The 19,074-nt window shown below is 55.6% G+C and overlaps 1 protein-coding gene across 6 annotated transcripts in view; it reads right to left on the bottom strand.

Moving 5' to 3' along the window:
• The window catches only part of SHANK2 (SH3 and multiple ankyrin repeat domains 2), a 554,755-nt gene that overhangs the window by 387,423 nt on the left and 148,258 nt on the right, over window positions 1-19,074 (bottom strand). For all 6 annotated transcript variants that reach the window (XM_069565267.1, XM_069565270.1, XM_069565265.1 and 3 more), the window contains one exon: window positions 12,653-12,730. In XM_069565267.1, coding sequence (XP_069421368.1) covers window positions 12,653-12,730 — 78 coding nt within the window. The remainder of the gene's footprint in view (window positions 1-12,652; window positions 12,731-19,074) is intronic.

Consider the following 19,074-nt stretch of genomic DNA (forward strand, 5'->3'; position numbering starts at 1 on the left):
TGACCTATAGTCGATGGGTCACCAGGTTCTGGCAACAGCCTCCTCTCCGGGCGCAAACACTTCAGCCATCTCTCTGCCGCCTTCATTCCCAGGCGACATGTGCCCTGGAGAATGACATTCACGGTCTGTGAGTTTTCAGGACGTCGTGGAAATGCCTGACCCCCAGACCTCTATACAGAAATTGCTTTTTTCCTTCTTGAAACTTAGGAACCATAGTTTTATTTTTCTTCCTGAAGTTCTGAGTTCTCATGAGCCCTGTCCTTGCTGTTGACAACAGCTCGCATTTGACATGTAAACGCAGGCCCTTTCCAGTGGGGATCTCGTTTCCTCCTGTTTGGCAGCGTTGTCTTGAACGATGTCTTTGCTGACTTCTGCTCTCTCAGAGATTCCATTACTCAGGTGGTAAACCTGCTCACGACTGCTCGATTCCCTGACACCCCAACCTTCTGTCCACCTCCTCAGCGACTCTGGGCTCACGGCCTTCCTGCCACCTTGACTCTTCATGGGCCCCCTGAACCCCCACTTCACGATGCTCCCGCCTCTCCTATCACCCTGTGGATATGGACGGTATGTTCTGAAGTCCCTGCCTGTTCTCTAAATTCCTCACTTTCTATCAAGCGTCTTTATTTGTGCCTGTTTGGTGTCTGCCTTTCCCGATGGCGGTTTTCCCTGAATGACTGGTGATGCTCAGCTGTCTGTTCCCATTTTCAGTTTGAAGCGTCTGCACACAGGATGGAAACTCTGGATGTGGTGAGTTGGTCCTATGGTGGGAGGACATGCCCCAGGGGGGCCCTCATGGGGGGATGAAACACAGGGTGCTTGGGGGAGGGGTTCTATTCAGAGGTGACAGCAAGTGCAAAGGCCCCGGGGCAAGCGTGTGTCTGGCTGCCTGGGGAGCAGCAGGAGGCTGGGTGTCTGGGGCAGAGGGAGTGAGCTGGGAGCTGTGACATCAGTGAGCAACGTGCTTCCCTGGTGGCGCGAGCAGTAAAGAAGCCACCTGCCAGTGTAGGTGGATGTAGGAGACGTGGGTTTGATCCGTGGGTTGGGAAGATCCCCCAGAGGAGGGCATGGCAACCCACTGCAGTATTCTTGCCTGGAGAAATTCACAGACAGAGGAGCCTGGTGGGGTACAGTCCCTACGGTCACACAGAGTCAGACACGACTGAAGCAACTTAGCACACACCAGGTGAGCAAGGGCCCCACGAGCCTGGGCCTCCAGGCCTAGCAGGTTCAACCGAAACACCATTTCCAGTCTCACCTGCATCTCCAACACTCGGGGTCTCCAGGGTGCTGACTTGAGGTCTGGCTAGCTCCCAGCTCTGCCCACTGGTGGCAGGCAGGGCGGCTTCCCCAACGCTCTTCACCTCTTTTCTCTCCCCTTCCTGGAGCTGAGGACCGGTGACTGCCTCTCCTTCGTTTTTACATAATAGGGTCAGGCGTCCACATGCATCCTGACCTTCACATGATCCCTGGTGACTGAGGGTACTTTTCTCAGCTCGTGAAGAGCAGCATCTGCAAACCGAGCCCCCGGCCCAGACCGGCCCTGCCCATGTGCCTGGGTCGGGGGTCTCAAGGCCGGCTGCACAGTGCTCTGTTTAGAGAGACAGCCTGCTCCATAACTTTAAACTTGTGGAATCTGGGTTCACAGCCTCAGCTGCGGTGCAAGGGTTCCGGGGAAAAGCTCCGATGACTCGACCTCCCCTACCTGGACCAGGCATCCACCTGGGGCTCCCTGGTGTCCTCAGTCCCCAGGTTTGATGACTGACCTCAAGCCAGCTCCTTCCCAGCCTTGGGCTCCACTTCATCACCCCTCCTTCCCTGTTGCAAATCAATCAGTTAATTAGGAGAATCTCCCTATCCTGACCCCAAGCTGGATCAGTTCACAGGGCAGCCCTTACTCATGCATGTAAGGGGCAAACGCCAGCCCTGCTTTTCATACGGATCACGATGTCAGTTGCTTGGCTGCTCCCAACTCTTTGCTATCCCACGGACAATAGTCTGCCAGGCTCCTCTGTCCCTGGGATTCTCCAGGCAAGAATACTGGAGCGGGTTGCCACTTCCTCCTCCAGAGGGGATCTCCCTGACCCAGGGATCGAACCTGGGCCTCCTGCATTGCAGGCAGATTCTTTACCAGCTGAGCCACTGGGATCACGACAGGCAGTGGGACGGGACGGGCTGACGTCCGTTTGTTTCCTTCCGTCCTGTGGGACCTGCACGTCTCGCTCAGAGTAAAACCCAGAGTCCTCGCCCAGTCGTGGGGGCCCTCCCTGGTCTCCACTCACCCACCGCCCCAGCTGGCTGATCCTCTCTGCTCCTCACGCTGGCCAGGCCTGCGCCGACGCCAGGGCCTTTGGGTGTGCCCGTTCTCGCCCATGCTCGCCTGCAGGCGTCTGCATGGCCCACTGCCTCCTCTCTCCTTCGATCCTGGCCTCCGCTCAAACGTCAGAGGTCCTGCAAGGCTCCTGTCACTAAAGACACTGGCTCCTGCAGCTCCACCCCCTCTCTCTACCCACTCACTCACCCTGCCTCCTCTCTCTTCAAGTGGTTTAGCAACCCTGACGCAGTATGCATATATCTGTTTAACTGTTAATCACTAGTCTGAGGAACGCACACTCCATGAGTGCAGGGGCGTCCGTGTTCACTGATGTGTCTCCGGGCATCTAGACGAGAGCGTGGCTCTTCCTGGGAACTCAGCGTGTGCTGTCTGGAATAATGAACTTGAAACCTGATCCTTCTCCATCACAGATAAACATGGTCCATCAGCCCCAAACTTGGGTCTCCCGGGTTTCTGCGCCCTGATCCAGAGACACGACTTCCTCTTCCCTGTTTCTATGGGAACTCAGAGTCTGAATCCCAAATAAGAAGAACTTTTAAAAGAAACGACTTAAAAATGAGTGGCTTCCCTGACCGCATGCCCTAAGCAGGGATCCAGGTAAGTGCTCAGAGGGATCAGCCAGGCCATGAAGCAGAAGAGGCGGGCAGGGGCGGGCAGTCAGGAGCAGCGGGGACTGGGCCCAGGGAGCAACTGCAGAGCTTCCCAAAGAGGCAGAGCTCCCCATGCCAGCCAAACGCCAACACACACGGTGACTGCCTGGTGTGCCCACTTTTCCCAATTATTCAAGAGTAGCTGGAAATTGGAATTTTATACAAAATTGCAGGGTATTTAAACATTGGCAAAGAATCTAGTTTTTAAAAACTCTGGGTGGGCAGTCTGCACTTTTGATGTGGGAGGCATGGGTCTAATCCTTGGACGGGGAACTAAGACCCCACGTGCCCCGTGACCTGGCCAAAACAAAACAGAAAATTTAGATAAAGATCCAAAACTACGGGCAGGCCACAGTCTAAGTCTCTGGGTTGAGATCCACCCCCCGGATTGCAGACTGTGGCTTACTCCACCAAGAGCAGGGTACCCAGCCCTGTGCAAGGTCAGCAGATCACCAGCCGTGAGGCGGACACCCATGATGCCGGTTCCCGCCCCACGGAGCTGCTTCTAAAGACCCAGAGACACACAGCCAATGGAGAGAAGCCGGTCAGAACGAAAAACGCAGTTTTCTGATGTCACTCGTGGAAAGGGCTCAGATGAAACCTGGCATTTCATCACTCATCCTGCGAGAGTTTAAACGCTGCTTCTCACAGAGAGCAGGTGGAGGGGGCTTCAAAGTGGAGAGGCTGAGAAGGTGGCCGTCTGCAAGCCCGGAAGAGGGGCCCTCACCAGGAACCAGAGGGCCGGCACCTTGACCTTGGCCTACCCCACCTCCGGCCCAGCGAGAAACAAACGCCTGCTGTCTGAGCCGCCCCGTCTGTGGGACCTGTCCCAGCGGCCCCGCAGACTGACACACCCTGGGCAGCACAAAGGCTGTGGTCACGTGGCTGTGGGGTCCAGCTCCCACACCTTGGCGTCCCCGGCGGCTCTCTTGGTGGCAAAGAGCAGAGATGCACCCGAGCTGGTGACAGTCTTCACAGAGGGCAGAGGGGAAACCATGGGAACTGAGGCGGGAGCTTGGCTCAGGGCTGGGCGGCAGGGTGCCGGGCTGAGCGGTTCAGGGCGTGGGCAGTGGGAACCAGTGAGCTGGCCGCTGGCCCGCCACCCCCGGGCTCTCGTGGCAGCCCCCCACAGTGGCTGGAGTGGAGGACCACACACCGCAGGCTCCGAGCAGCAGAGCCGCACCGCGTTCTGGAAGCCACAGCCCAAAGTCAGGCTCGTGGGGCCCGACCCGGGCTGTGGGCAGGGCTGGCTCCCTCCGCAGGCTCCGGGCGAGGGTCCTCCCTGCCTCTTCCGGCTTCTGGGGGCTGCAGGGGCTCTGGGCTCGTGGCTGCATTCCCGTCTCTTCCTCGTCTTCACAGGGCCCCTTCCCCAGTGCTCACCCCCGTAGAAGGACCCTAGCGATGATGCTGAGCCCTCCCAGATAACCCAGACTAACCACCACCTCGAGATCCTTAGCCGCTTGGTAAGGTCCCTGCTGTACGAGGTCACTGCCACAGGTTCCAGAGGTCAGGACCCACCTCTCCTGGGGCCCTTTATTTAGCCCAGCACAGGACCCCTGCCCTGCGGGGTGGGGCCCCTGTAGCAACCTCCACGAACCTCCCTCGGGGGCACCCCGTGCCCAGAACCATCACGGTCACCCCACGCCCTGGGCCCTGGCTCCTGCCCCATCCCCAGGAGAGCAGGGCCCGCCCCCCGGCGGCCGCATCTCGGCTCGGGTCTGACGTGTGGTTCCCTCACACCAGGGTCTTCGGGCCCCCCACTGGGCCGTGCTTTCCCATCTTGTCACCTGCCATAAGGTGCCCCCCTCACCTGGGGGCGGCCGTGCCCACATGGAGCTGGTCCCTCCACTCTCACCACGCTCCCTGTCTCTCCCCTGGCCCTCTGCCCACCAGACTCAGGGCATCCCCGAGGCTCAGGTGCACGGGTCCCGGTGAGCTGAAGGTCAAGCTGGGATCGCTCTTTGGGTCCATCCTGGGTGGTGGGCGGGGGTCATGTGGGTGGTGGTCCTTCCAAGCTGGGGACGGGGAGGAAGAGGACCTGTGACCACCTCCAAAGATGAAGGAAGGAGCCACAGTAAGCCCGGGGGGGGATGAGGCTGTACGGACTCCATCGGGGTTGAATTTACCGGCATAGACATGGACTTTGAACCCTCAACTAGATAAGCTCCTCCAGAGGGCCTCTGTGTGTGCACGTGTGTGTCTATGTGGTGTGTGTGTGTATGCATGTCTGTGTGCACGTGTGTGTCTGTGTGTGTGCACGTGTTTCTGTGTGTGCACATGTGTGTCTATGTGTTTATGTGTGTCTCAGTGTGCAGTGTGTGTCTATATCTATGTGTCCATGTCCATGTGTGTGCCCGTGTGTGTCCATGCGTGTGCACACGTGTCTGCGTGCATGTGTGTGCAGTGTGTCCGTATCTGTGTGTGCATGTCCGTGTGTGCCCAGGTGTGTGTCTGTGTGCTGATGTGTGTCTCTGTGTGCCCATGTGTGTCCACGTGTGTGCAGGAGTGTGTCTATGTGTTGGTGTGCGCACGTGTGCACGTCCGCGTGTGTCTGCGTGTCCCTGTGCCTTTGATGTAGTTTTACGTTAACTCTGCACTTCCCCCATGTCACCTCATTCCATCTGTGGTGCAGAAAGCAGTCCCGCAGGGGAGGGGCTGGGACCCTGCCCACGACCTGCACCAGGGAAATGCAAGGTTGTGAGAGAGAACACCGCCTTGACCTTGCGCTAGAGTCCGTGTGGACTGCTACAAGACTCCACACCGCCGAACAGTCCTACTGTTGAGTCACTAACAAGGAAAGAAGTCCGAACAGGCACCCGGACGGAACGGCACCCAAGTGCCTGCTGAGTGGATTTCATCAACTTCCCAGAAAAAATACAGCACCTGGAACCCAGATGCCACCCCTTGAATGTCAGGCTGCCTTTGTTGCTGGGCCACCCCCCAACCCAGTGGCTCCGAGCTCACGGAGAAGGACAGGAGACTCGGTCACTCGCAAGAGGTCACCGCCCTGCCCGACATCGAACGTGACCTGGGAGAATGTCCGTCGTCTCTGGCTGTGTCCCGGGATGAGCAGGCCAAGCCGGAGCTGCAGGAGATGCTCGTAGGTCTGAAGGACAACAGCCAGGATCTGACACTTTGAGGGGGACCCAAGGTCACTCCCATGAACCACGTGTCCCCCGAGAACCCGCAGCACCACGGCCACGTCCTGGGCATCAGAGAGCACGTCACAGAAGGAAGGGCTCGAGGAGACGGACTTTACGGCCGCCTGCCAGCTCCGGGCTCGGCTCGGTGATTTACCGCCTGAGATTCGAGGACGAGAACTCCCGCCTTCCTGGCGCCGGCCTTTCTCGTCCCATCATATCCCAATGACGGTGGAGGAAGGACTCAGGGGCCAAGGCCGTGAGCAACCCTCACCATCCCCTTTGAGCTGTGGACCCCAGCATCCACCCACCTCTCCATCCGGAGGAGACAATGGAGACCTGTGTCACGAGTGATGTGTGTAAAAGGCTGAGCGTCAGGCAGGGCCAAGAGCTCTGCTCCCTGTCCACGACTTTCACCGAAAAGACCCCAGCAGGGCCTTCTGTATCCCCCACCCCAACTCCTGCCTCTGATACTCTCACAGGTCCCTCCCTGGAGGACAGCAGGACGTCAGATGTCCGAAATGACTCTCACTGCCTTGCCTCTCCTCCTGTTTTCTCCTCTCTCTCTGCTTCTTGATATCTGAGAGTAGCTGCAGAGGGCAGCCTGGGACCAACACATAGGTGACACGTGGGTGGGTGGGGGAAGCTGCTTTTTGAAACACACAGGGGCTGGAGGCCTGCCCTCCAGAACCACGGAGCCCCTGCGGGATGGAGCCGCCAGCAGGCAGGAAGGGTTCAAGTCCATCCTCCTGGGCACCAGCCAGGGCTCTCCAGGGAAAGACATACAGGACGTGCACACACATACACACACTGATTTATTTTAAGGAACTGGCTCCCGAGATGGTGAGGCCTGGCGAGCGTGAGATCTGGGGTGGACCAGTGTTGGGACCCCGGCGGGGTCTCTGTTACAGTCTGGCGCAGAATTCCTTTCAGCTTTTACTCCCAAGGCCTCCAGCTGATGGGAGAGGCCCACCCACATCACAGAGGCTTCACCTCCTCAACCGAGGCAACCGAGTGCCGATCTGAACCTACAGCAACCTCACAGCACGGGAGTCTAACCCAGCGGACACCACGGCCGTTCCTCTCCCCACTGCCCCACTGGCTGCACGCTCTCCTCACTTAGACCTTCTCCCTCCTTAGAATTCTTTCCATCCCATTTCCCTTTAGCTTCGGAACCAGGACATGCTTGCTTCCTTGGACTGAGTGATCCAGAAAGCAAAGGATTCCCTGTTGCTGTTCGCTCCATGCCAGGATGGAAGAGCACTCACGGGCCAGAGGACAGGCCTGCCTTCTCCCCAGACCAGAGCCCGGGATGGCACTCAATGGCCTGGAGGCCACTGACTGATTCAGGAAGCCTAGGCGTCCATCCCCAACTCCATGTCTCCCATAAACTGGGCATAAAAATCCCACCTTGTTGGGTTGTCAAAGATTAAATGAAAATGTACAGAAGAGCATTTGTGAGCTTTGAGATTCTGTGCAACTGGGAAGAGTCATCATCACTATGATCATCAACATGCTAGACCACCATCACCACCATCGTCACCATCACCACCATCACCACCAGGATGATCACCACCAGCACCACCAGCATCATCATCACCATCACCACCAGCATCACCAGCACCACCAGCATCATCACCAGCATCATCACCAGCATCATCACCAGCATCATCACCAGCATCACCACCAGCATCACCACCAGCATCACCAGCATCACCACCAGCATCACCAGCATCATCACCACCATCATCACCACCATCACCACCAGCACCAGCATCATCACCACCATCATCACCAGCATCATCACCAGCATCATCACCAGCATCACCACCAGCATCACCACCATCACCACCAGCACCAGCATCATCACCACCATCATCACCAGCATCACCACCAGCACCAGCATCATCACCACCATCACCACCAGCATCACCACCAGCATCACCACCATCATCACCAGCATCACCATCACCACCAGGATCACCACCAGCATCATCACCAGCATCATCACCAGCATCACCACCAGCATCACCACCATCACCACCAGCATCACAACCATAACCACCAGCATCATCACCACCATCATCACCAGCATCACCACCATCACCACCACTATCACCACCATCACCACCACCATCACAACCATAACCACCAGCATCATCACCACCATCATCACCAGCATCATCACCATCACCACCAGCATCATCACCAGCATCATCACCACCAGCATCACCACCATCATCACCAGCATCACCAGCATCACCACCAGCATCACCACCATCACCACCAGCATCATCACCACCATCACCACTGTTAGGACCAAACAGACGCCATGACAGGCTTCAGGGGGCCAAGGTAGGCCTAAGTCTCCTTCACAGAGGGGCTGAGTTATTGCCAAGGAGGAGCTGAGATCATCCTCTGCCGGCGCCAGGACTCGACCAATCAGTGTACTCCCTGTAGCCTGGTTCAGGCTTATCAGGACGAGGATGAAAACCCCCTGAGAAAGCCCGCACGCGCGAAAATCTAGCCAATTAGTAGATGCTAAGGAACCCTTGCAACCAATCTGCCCCTGCCAACTCCCTGTCTTTGTCTTAACCCTATAAACACTGCTGTAATTCAGGGCTCGGGGCCCTTGCTCCACTCCACTGCGCTGGACGTGACTTGGGCCCTGGCTCAAGCTGGCAATAAAGTCCCGTTCTGCGTTTGCATTGCCGTGGATGTCTTGTTTTCTCAGCTGTGGGGACTTGGACTGCAGGCATAACAACCACCAGCATCACCACCAGCATCATCACCAGCATCACCACCAGCATCATCACCAGCATCACCACCAGCATCATCACCAGCATCACCACCAGCATCATCACCAGCATCACCACCAGCATCACCACCAGCATCACCACCAGCATCATCACCAAAACTATCACCATCACCACCATCATTAACGTTACGACTGAGCTGCATCTCCCACTGTGATGACATTGTACACAGGGCCTCCAGGGAGGTGAGTAAGGCTAGATGAGGTCATAAGGGTGGGAAGCTAACCAGATAAGATTGCTGTTCCTACAAGAAGAGGAAGAAACACCAGAAGCTTCTCCTTCTCTATCTCTGTCTTCACAGGACGCTGAAGAAACAGCAGTGACCAGGTACCTGTCTGTAAGCCAGGAAGAGAGCCCTCCCAGAAACTGCATCTGCCAGCGCCGTGACCTCGGACTTCTCGTCTCCAGGCTGTGAGGAGTGATGTCTGCTGTTTAAGCCCCCAGTCCATGCACTTTGTCAAGGCGGCCCAGGGTGGCTCAGACGATCAGCACCATCACAATCATGACCACTGCCCTTTAAGAAACACCCCAGCAATGTGGACGCTCCTGCTGCTCTTCCTGCTCTTCCTTCAAAACGTCACCTCTGTCTCTCGCGATTCTCAAACCTGAGCAGATGCTGAGGTCTCTAGAGGACTCAGGACCCAGAGCCCTGCCCCCAGGCTTTGGATTCGGGGTACTACGAGGGGAGTCTGAGGACTTGCATGTCCTGCTGCTGTTGCTCCAGCCTTTGGATTAATCATCAAGCAAAGTTTGGCCAGATGAAGTCTGTCAAATATCCCACGGTTTGTTAGAAAGGCCCCTGCTCACAAGAGCAGCTGAATACCATCAAGGCTTCCCAGGTGGACACACTTGAGCCCTGTTAAATGATGAGGCAAGCTAACATTCCCCCCGAAATCAACAGTGAGGGGTTCATTTTTCATCACCGGGAGGGGAAGGATCAGGAATGCAACGTGAATGCTGGGGGCGTTTTACAGGCAAGCCTCCAGAGACTGAAGTAAGTCTCTCTGCACCATGAAAACACCAGGAGGTGGGGACACACGAGGCTTGGAGGCCAGCTCCGTACTGGGTGTGCCGAGCGCATCCAAGGCTTTGATTCTGCCCCAACACCAAACAATGTCTACAGGGCACAAGGCCCTGTTATTCAGGCGTAATTGTCTTCCTGAACCATTTGGGGCTCTTGATTGATTATTGTTAGCAAAATCGAGACAGATGGCCTCGGGCGTGAGCTGGGGTGGATCTGCTGCGGGGTGGGGGGCAGGGGCGGTGGCGCAGAAGGGTTCCTGCCAGGACTCCTGGAAGAAGGGGGCATCCCCCCAGGTGGTCGCTGCCTGGGGAGACAGGACAGGAGAGGGGACTCACGGCGGGGGAGCGGTTTGCCAACAGTGACCTTCTGTCCCGGGTGCCACGCACAACTCACTCCCCTGGGGAGTCAGGTGGCAGTTACAAACCTCTGCCCAGAAGGGTAGCAATGGCTCTGTGGTACCGTCCATGTGCCAACCCACATCAAAGGGCACTGCTATTGTTCTTTAGTTGCTCGGTCATGTCCCGCTCTTTGTGACCCCGTGGACTGCAGCACGCCAGGCCTCCCTGTCCCTCACCAACTCCCAGAGTTTGCCCAAGCTCATACATGTCCATTGAGTCGGTGATGCCATCCAACTGTCTCATCCTCTGCTGCCCTCTTCTCCTTTTGCCTTCAACCTTTCCCAGCCAAGGGCATTAGCTGCTGTTTTCTAAGCAATTTAAGTACTATTTGACTTCAAAAAAGGGGCCATGGAAATGCATCACTTAATAGCAACAAGATATTTAAACTGAGACCACCGACGCATGGATGAGTCCCACCACGAAGTGGCAAGAGCCCACACTCCCTCACTATCACCACTGCGAAGAGGACGTGCTTTGGGGAAGAAAGCACAGTCTTTGTAGACCCAATAGCCCACCAGGCACTCACCTCCGTGACCCATCTCACATTAAACACCTTTAAGCCACAGGTGCAGAGTAAAACCCAAGCCTGCCGCTGCTCATGAGCTGAGCAAACTTATTAACGATGACTGTTAAACACCCAGCTTCGTTTGGGGATTGAGCTGACTCATTTTCAAGCCATCAAGCACTTTCCCAGTGGCTCAGTGGTAAAGAATCTGCCTGCCAATGGGGGAGACACGGGTCTGACCCCTGAGCCATGATGATCCCACACGCCTTTGGAGCAACGAAGTCCGGAGCAACGACTACTGGGCCTGTGCTCGAGAGCCTGCGTGCTGTGACGACTGAAGCCCACGCGCCCACAGCCCGCGCTCAGCAACGAGAGAGGCCACTGCAATGAGGAGCCGCACAGCACAACTACCGAGTGGCCGCCACTAGACGCAAACAAAAACACACAGCAGTGGAGCACAGCACAGCCAAAAATACAGCAATTTTTTAAAAGATATCAAACCCATCTATACTACTCATATCTGAGCGGAGGAACCCCTGATGGCTCAGCGGGTGAAAAATCGGCCTGCAATTCAGGAGACACCCGCGATGCGGGTTCGATCCCTGGGCTGGAAAGACCCCTTGGAGGAGGAAATGGTAACCCACTCCAGTACTCTTTTCTGGAAAATCCCATGGACAGAGGAGCCTGGTGGGCTGCAGTCCACGGATTCGCAAAGAGTCGGACACGACTGAGCGCTGACGCTGACAAGGAGAGGATGAGCCAAGTCACCCATGGAAGCCAGGTCTAAACGTGAGATCTCTCTCTGCTCAGGAAGGTGTAAAAATTCTTTCCAGATAAAAAGAATCACAGTCACCTCAATGTTCAGTTTGAGGAGAGCGAGCGAGCTGACTGTGTTTAGGACCGAAAAAGCATTTCTGTAACTTTGGGCGTTTAGCCAAAAAAAAAAAAAAAAAGTTCTTTCATCCTAAACCATCTGGTCAGCTGCATCAAAATTCGATGAGCCCCACGTTTATAAAACGGGGTATTACTCAGCCACAAAAAGGGATGAAGTCGCGATACACCCGACCACACAGATGGACCGTGAAAAGGCTGTGCTGAGCGAAAGCAGCTCAGCACAAAGACCACGTATGGCACCAGCCCCTCTGCTCCTGCAACGTCCAGAGGCAGCTCATCCTTGGGACAGAGGGAAGTGAGCGGCTGCCCAGGGGCCGCGGGAGGGAGGAGCAGGGAGCGACTCTTCCGGGCCCAGAGTTTCCCTTGGGCTGATGAGAAACCACACAGAGGGGACGCCACCACCATGCCAGGTGCCCACGGCCACTGAGCTGCTCGGCTGCGATGGTACCCTCTGTGTAATACACATTTTGCCACAGTTTAAAAAGCAGGACCCCACCTCCTTGCTCCGCTTCGTAACCCCGTGGCCGCTCCGCGCTGGGTCGTTGACCCTCCACCCAGGACAGCAGGCCAAGTGGGGGCACCAGACGGATGGCAAGCCACCCCCCGCCCCCAGGAGACTGTCCCCGTTCACACGGCGGGCAGCGAAGCCAGCACTGCCCGCCACCGCAAAGACAATGTCCCCGTCTTTCTGCTTTTCCCAGACTGCCTTCGTGAATCACCCCCTGGAGGCATGGCTAAGGCGTGGCCTTAGCTGTTTGTTCTAATCAGAAGGAAGCTGGTGTGGACAGGCGATCTGAAATAGGGTCGCGCTCCAAACACAGACCCCGCCCCCGACACCAGGGCCGGGCGCGCGGCCCGGGGGCGTCTCGGGGGCTGGAGGAGCCTGTTACCTGGAACGGGGTCTGGCTGTTGTAATTCTTCAGTTCCTTATCTCCACCTCGAAACAGAAGCACACGAGCACAGCTGTCCTGCAGAGGGAAGAAGAGATCTGTTTGCAAATCACGGCACATACATCTTCCAAAGGAGCTTGTTCACAGGCTGAGCTTGCAGGAGTTCAGAGACGTGGAGACACGAAGTCAACAGGAGGGTGTTTCTGCTCACTGGAGCGACCAGGAGGAGGGCAGATGCCCGGACGCTGCCAGCTGAACTTTCACTCCCGCAAAGACTTGGGACGGCGACTCAGCAGAATCTGCAAAAATTTCACATACACACACCCCACGGCCAGTGATTCTTTTTAAGACTGTATCTACCCATGGAGAAAGCTGAGTGCGGAAGAATTCATGCTTTTGAACTGTGGTGTTGGAGAACACTCTTGAGAGTCCCTTGGACTGCAAGGAGATCCAACCAGTCCATCCTAAAGGAAATCAACACTGAATATTCACTGATGCTGGAGCTGAAACTCCAATACTTTGGCCACCTACCTGATGCAAAGAACTGACTCATTGAAAAAGACCCTGATGGTGGGAAGGATTGAAGGCAGGAGGAGAAGGGGATGACAGAGAATGAGATGGTTGGATGGCATCAACCGACTCAATGGACATAAGTTTGAGCAAGCTTTGGGAGCTGGTGATGGACAGGGAAGCCTGGCATTCTGTAGTCCATGGGATTGCAGAGTAGGACACGACTGAGCGACTGAACTGAACTGAACTGATGCATGTGGAAGGAAATGGCAACCCACTCTGGTATTCTTGCCTGGAAAATCCCACAGACAGAGGAGGCTGGAGGGCAACAGTTCACTGGATGGCAAAGAGTCAGACATGACTGAGCAACTGAGCACCTTTACAGAGAGCTTTGCACGTGCATAGAAAATATGTACTAATTGAAAGACCACAAGTAAACTCCAAAAAGAAAGAAGAGAAAATGTGGAGATGGCAAAAGTACTCTAAAATAAGGAAAAGTGGGAATGATTCTGGAATACCCTTTGTTTTCAAAACAGCTTTCTATTGAAGTACAGTTGACCTGCGACGTTGCTGGTGCACAGCAAAGTGATTCAGTTATACACACAGATGCACAGTCTGTTTCAGATAGTTTTCCATCAGAGGTCGTTACAGGATCTCGATATACTTCTCTGAGCCACACAGTAGGTCCTTGTTGCTTCTCTGTTTTATGTTTAGTAAGACCTGTATCTGTTAATCCTAAATTCCTGATTGATCCCTCTCCCACTTTCCCCTTTGGAAACCATGTGTTTTTCTATGTCTATGGGTCTGTTTTGTAAATAAGTTGGTTTCAGGTTCCATATAAAAGTGACACGTATCTTTATCTGGCTCACTTGGTGTGACAATCTCCAGGTGCTCCCATGTTGCGGCAGATGGCATTACTTCACTATTTTTATGGCTGAGTAATGTCCCATGGTATAGATGTACCACGACTTCATCCACTCCTCTGCTGATGGGCCTTTAGGTGGCTTCCATCTCCTGGCTATTGTAAAGAGTGCTGCTATGAACACTGGGGTGCAGGGCTCTTTTTCAACTAGCATTTTGTCCAGATATATGCCCAGGAGTGGCATTGCTAGATCATCTGGTATCTCTATTTTTAGTTTTTTAAGGAACCTCCATAATATTCTCCACAGAACATTCTTTACCAAGGCAGTGATAGCAAAAACAAAACAAACAAAAAAAACAACATACGCCAATAATACACTGACTAGAAGAAAATCCAAACTGCCTAACTAGAAAACATGAGTCTCAGAGCAACAATATAGCTTCGTTTCACTTCCATTTTAAAGTCTATATTTTAGAAAGCAATGAATAATTCTGAAAAGAAGTTACCCGTTGACAGGAATTACTTTCTCAGGAAGGAAAAAGGGTGGGGGAGCAAACAGAAGGAGCCTTGTGTTGCTATTTTCTGCACTCACACTTTCTACCGTCGAAGCAGCCAATGTTCTTTTCTCGTGTTATCTGTACAGTGAAAAGGGATCTGGTCCTGTCCATTTAGTGAGTCTCTACTGTTCACCTGGAGAGGCTCACCCTCTCGGAAGTCCTGATGGGGAGGTGGGGACAAATACCCACAGAGGAAAAGGCACGTGAATCGAGCTCCCGGGTCGCCTAGTGGTGAGAACTCCGAGCGTTGTCTGCAGCGGTCCAGGTTCAATCCCTGGTCGGGGAACTGAGATCCTGTGAGCCGCACGGAGCGCCAAATGAAATGAAAGAGAGACAGGCGGAAGCAGACGGATGCAAAAGCAGTGATGATTCGAGTCCTCTGCCTACCGGACGCAGCTGGGCTGTTACGAATGAGCAGGTGACATTTGGGGATGAGTATTCAGATGTTCAAGTGCCCACAGGCGCTGGCGCCTCACGCAGGGGGCTGCACTGTCCCCCACGGCAAGCCCCTGCCCCAGGCCCATTGCCCTGGTCCACCGCCATCTACAGAGTCCAGAGCAGAGGCAACAGGCATGGCCCCCCAGGCTGGACGCTTGGTAAGTAACTGCTGAGTGAAGAAGCCATGAGGCAACCACCAGGGCTTTCCACCCAGGGACCTGTTTACGGGGCCGGGCCAGCAGCCCCACTCCAGCCCCGGGGGACCCGGTGCCCTGGGATGGACAAGGGCCGAGACCAGGACACACGGCGCAGGAGGGGGACCTGGGCGAACAGCAGCCTCGAGGCGAGGCTGGAGATCCGGAGACAGGAGGGGCGGGCACTGCCCGGGGCGGGCGCTGCAGGTGGGGAGTGGTTTGGGGCGATGAAAACGTTCTAATAGTAACTGTGGGGTGGTTAGGCAATGTGCAAGCAGATTGAAAAGCACTGAATTGTGTATTTCAGATAGGCAAACTGTATGGTGTGTGAGATAAATCTCCATAAAGGTGTTAAATATTATCCATAGAAAAGTAAGAAACAGAGAGTCAGAGTCAGAGATCGAGAGACACAGAGACAGTCAGAGACCACGAGAGACAGAGAGACAGAGAGACAGAGACCCAGGAGAGACAGAGAGAGACACGGGGTCAGAAAGACCAGGAGACATGGACACCAGGGGAGAGACAAGGAGGGACGCAGACAGAGAACGCCGGCAGCAAGCTGGCTCTGTGCCCGCCAGGCCCAGCCCGGAGCACGGTGGGGCCGCCCTGACCCCCGAGACCCGGGTGAGGCCCCGGGGCCTCCCTCGCAGGACGATGATACGAATGGGGGACATCCGTGCACGGAGCAAACAGGAGCTGAGGCAGCGGGACCCTTGTTCTCTGAGCTGCACTCTGGCAGACACACGGGACAGGGCGGGGTCTGCTCACAAACCCGCTGGCCGCAGGCAGGACGGCTCCGAGTTCTACAGGAAAGACTGCTGCTGGGCGGCCGGGGTCCCAGGCCTCAGCGGCACACCTGAGTGGCCGTGAGGGTCACTGCAGACTCGGGGTGCACACTGAGGGCCTGGAGGGAGGCTGCCGTCGGGGACTGCTGTGGCTGGAGAGAGGGCCTGAGGACCACTTCAGGTGGGTCCAGGGCAGGCAGAGAGACATGGGGCCCTTGGGAGGGAGGGCAGGCTCCACGGTGGCAAGAAGGACATGCACAGACGAGGTTAGGAGAACAAAAGAGGGCGGAAGGACACACGGGCAGGAGCCCACTGTTGAAACAGGCATGAGCGTGTGATGCCCTTGGTTCAGACGGTGGGCAGGCCCGCACCACGTTGACAGGTGGAAACTACAGGGAAACCCCGTCTCGGCCTGCACTGTCTGCACCTTTTCCATGAGTCTGCGTCCAGGCAGTGCTCTGAGTAACTAAAACACTTAAAAGAAAAGTTTAAAAGATGGACCTGTGCTTGGCAAACACACCTTTCACACTTGGGGTACAGTTGCAGGCTGTAAAAGAAGAGCCCCGGGCATTACTTCCAGGGGAGATGAGCCCTGGATCCTGGCCCAAGGTCACATACCCTGGCCTGAAGCTGGTCCTGATGACCCAAAGTGTTAGCTACTTAAAACAACAGTGTTATCTTGCCTCAGTGGGCAGTGTTCTGCAGAGAGAGAAAAGAGGAAAGGGTATCTGAGAAAGCCCTGGCCCTGAGGGGACACGGGGCCTATGGATGAGCCGGATTTCGGCAGGTTACCATCCAGGGTGTGGGGGAGCAGGTGAGAGAGAACAGGCTCCGGGGGCAGCCAGCCCGGGCAACGCTTCTGGAGCTCGGGGCCCTGAAAGCTGCCTGGGGGCTCATTCTGAACTGAGTCTGCACTGGCCTAAGTGTGCCCTGGCCCGGCTCCAAGGCAGCCGGGGAGGACCCGCCAGGTGACCGTCCCAGATGTCCGGAGCCACTGGGGCCCATCAGAACCCAGGGCAAGAGTCTGGCCCGGCAATTCCATGCAACCGGTCCCCACCGCTGCGCAAGGACTTCCACTGAAAACTCCCATCAGGGAGGTGTATCTCCTAGGAAGCCAAGACTAACCCTTGCCAGGCACTGCCAGTCACACCCTCCCAGGAGGAAGCCAGCCAGGATCTCAGAACACTCCTCCGCTCACCCACAGAGGGACAGCTCTGAGTCAATATTAACCAAGCCCGAGGCACACACCCTGTCATTCTAATAGCTGCCAGACTTGGAAGGGGGAGAGATTTCAAAACCGCAGGGCACGCGGTTCATGCGACTTTATAACGACGACACTGTGTGTGTACAGACAGGCGTATGTGTCTGTGTGCACACGTCTGCACACGTGAGCACAGGTATGTGTGTGCACACACGGCTGCTCTACAGTTCAGAAGACACACCTCTCCATTCCTTGATTCCGCCCTCAGCACATCCTTGCTAGAGGTAGTAGGAGGCCCATTTCACAGATAAGGCAGTGGAGGCCAGGAAGGCTTGAATGAAAACCTGCAGCTTCAGGAAGCGAGCAAAAGGAGAAGTCCTGCCCCAGTGAAGTTGCTAGTGGGAGCCTCGTGGTGCCCGTGCGTGGCTGCTGGCTGCCCTGAGGGCCCCCTTGCGAGGGGATCTCATAGGACACACTGAGGTGTGTCTTCATCATTTTAAAGGAGCCCATCAAGTGCAGACACAGACGCACCCTGAGTGTTTTGAGGGCCAAAGCATCAGGAAAAATATCCAATTATTATCCAGGGATGACTTCTGGAGAAGTGACTACAGTCACTTAAATGTCACAGACACGAACTACTCAGCACTCCAAATCAGGAGTCAGGGATTCGTTTCCAGTCTGAATGATCCCTTGAAACGAGCCTGTCCCATGAGACATAAATCTAGGAAGAGCCCGGATGCATGCGCTCAATAAAGGGGTGAAGTGCAGAGCTGGGACGCTGCTGCCACCAGAGCGAGGCTGGAACCTGGCTCCAAAGACCGAGCCGCTCTCAAGGGCAGTGCCCCAAGGACCAACCACACACACGCCCTGACACATGGCTTCACCTGACTTGTGCCCAGTGGAGCATCTTCCTACCTCCAATCAAGGGGTTACAGGGACCCGTCGCCAAGGCCTGGGGGAGGAGAGATACAGGCTGGGTTTTGAGCCCGGCTTTGGCGTTCACAGCTGAGCCACTTGGACTAAGCCTGCGACTCCTGGCCTGTTCAAGGGAATGACAACCAACAGCAGCCTCCAAAGGCTCGTTGGCGGAATCTAAGGGGAATGACTAGGGGACACCTTTCTGCACACCCTCAATGCCCAGGGGACGATCACCCCTATGAGGGTCCCTGCAGAGACTGCCACTGGCTACGATGCTGACAACCACGGTGTGCGGTGTGGAAGGGCACAGGGACCACCCTGTCTCAGGAGGCCGGCTCCCGAGAGGCAGGGTCTATTTAATTTTTAACCTTCCAGACAAATGTGCCTGGCTTAGTAACTTTGATATTTCAAACTCCCTCCCTCCCTTCATTATCCAGGGTACAAACACAAACACCAGGCTGTCTCCCGGCCTCCCCGCCCCCGCCGGGGCTCCTGGAAGGCCAGCCAACAGACCGAGGAGCCGGAAGATGAGATGCAGTTTGCTGCTTACAATCAAAGCCCTAATTAGCTGACTTCATAAAAGAAGAAGACAGGATATTCTGATCATAGTGTGTTTTACTGGAAGCGTACGGACGCGGTCTGCCTAAAACTGATAAAACACACAATCAATCCATAAAGCTGATGCTTTCACATTTAATGAGAAGTTTGTTAAGTCAAATTAACAGCAGTACACGTGGCATCACCATCACCACCCTAATCGCCGTCACCACCATCGCCATAGTCACCATCAGCACCACCATTTGCTGCCGTTCAGTCGCTCAGCTGTGTCCGGCTCCCTGCGACCCCATGGACTACAGCACACCAGGCTTCCCTGCCCTTCACCATCCCCGGGGGTTTGTTCAAACTCATGCCCGTTGCGCTGGTGATGCCATCCAACCACCTCATCCTCGTCGCCCC

The sequence above is a fragment of the Ovis canadensis genome, chromosome 21, assembly GCF_042477335.2.
Source record: "Ovis canadensis isolate MfBH-ARS-UI-01 breed Bighorn chromosome 21, ARS-UI_OviCan_v2, whole genome shotgun sequence".
In the NCBI taxonomy this organism is placed as follows: domain Eukaryota; kingdom Metazoa; phylum Chordata; class Mammalia; order Artiodactyla; family Bovidae; genus Ovis; species Ovis canadensis.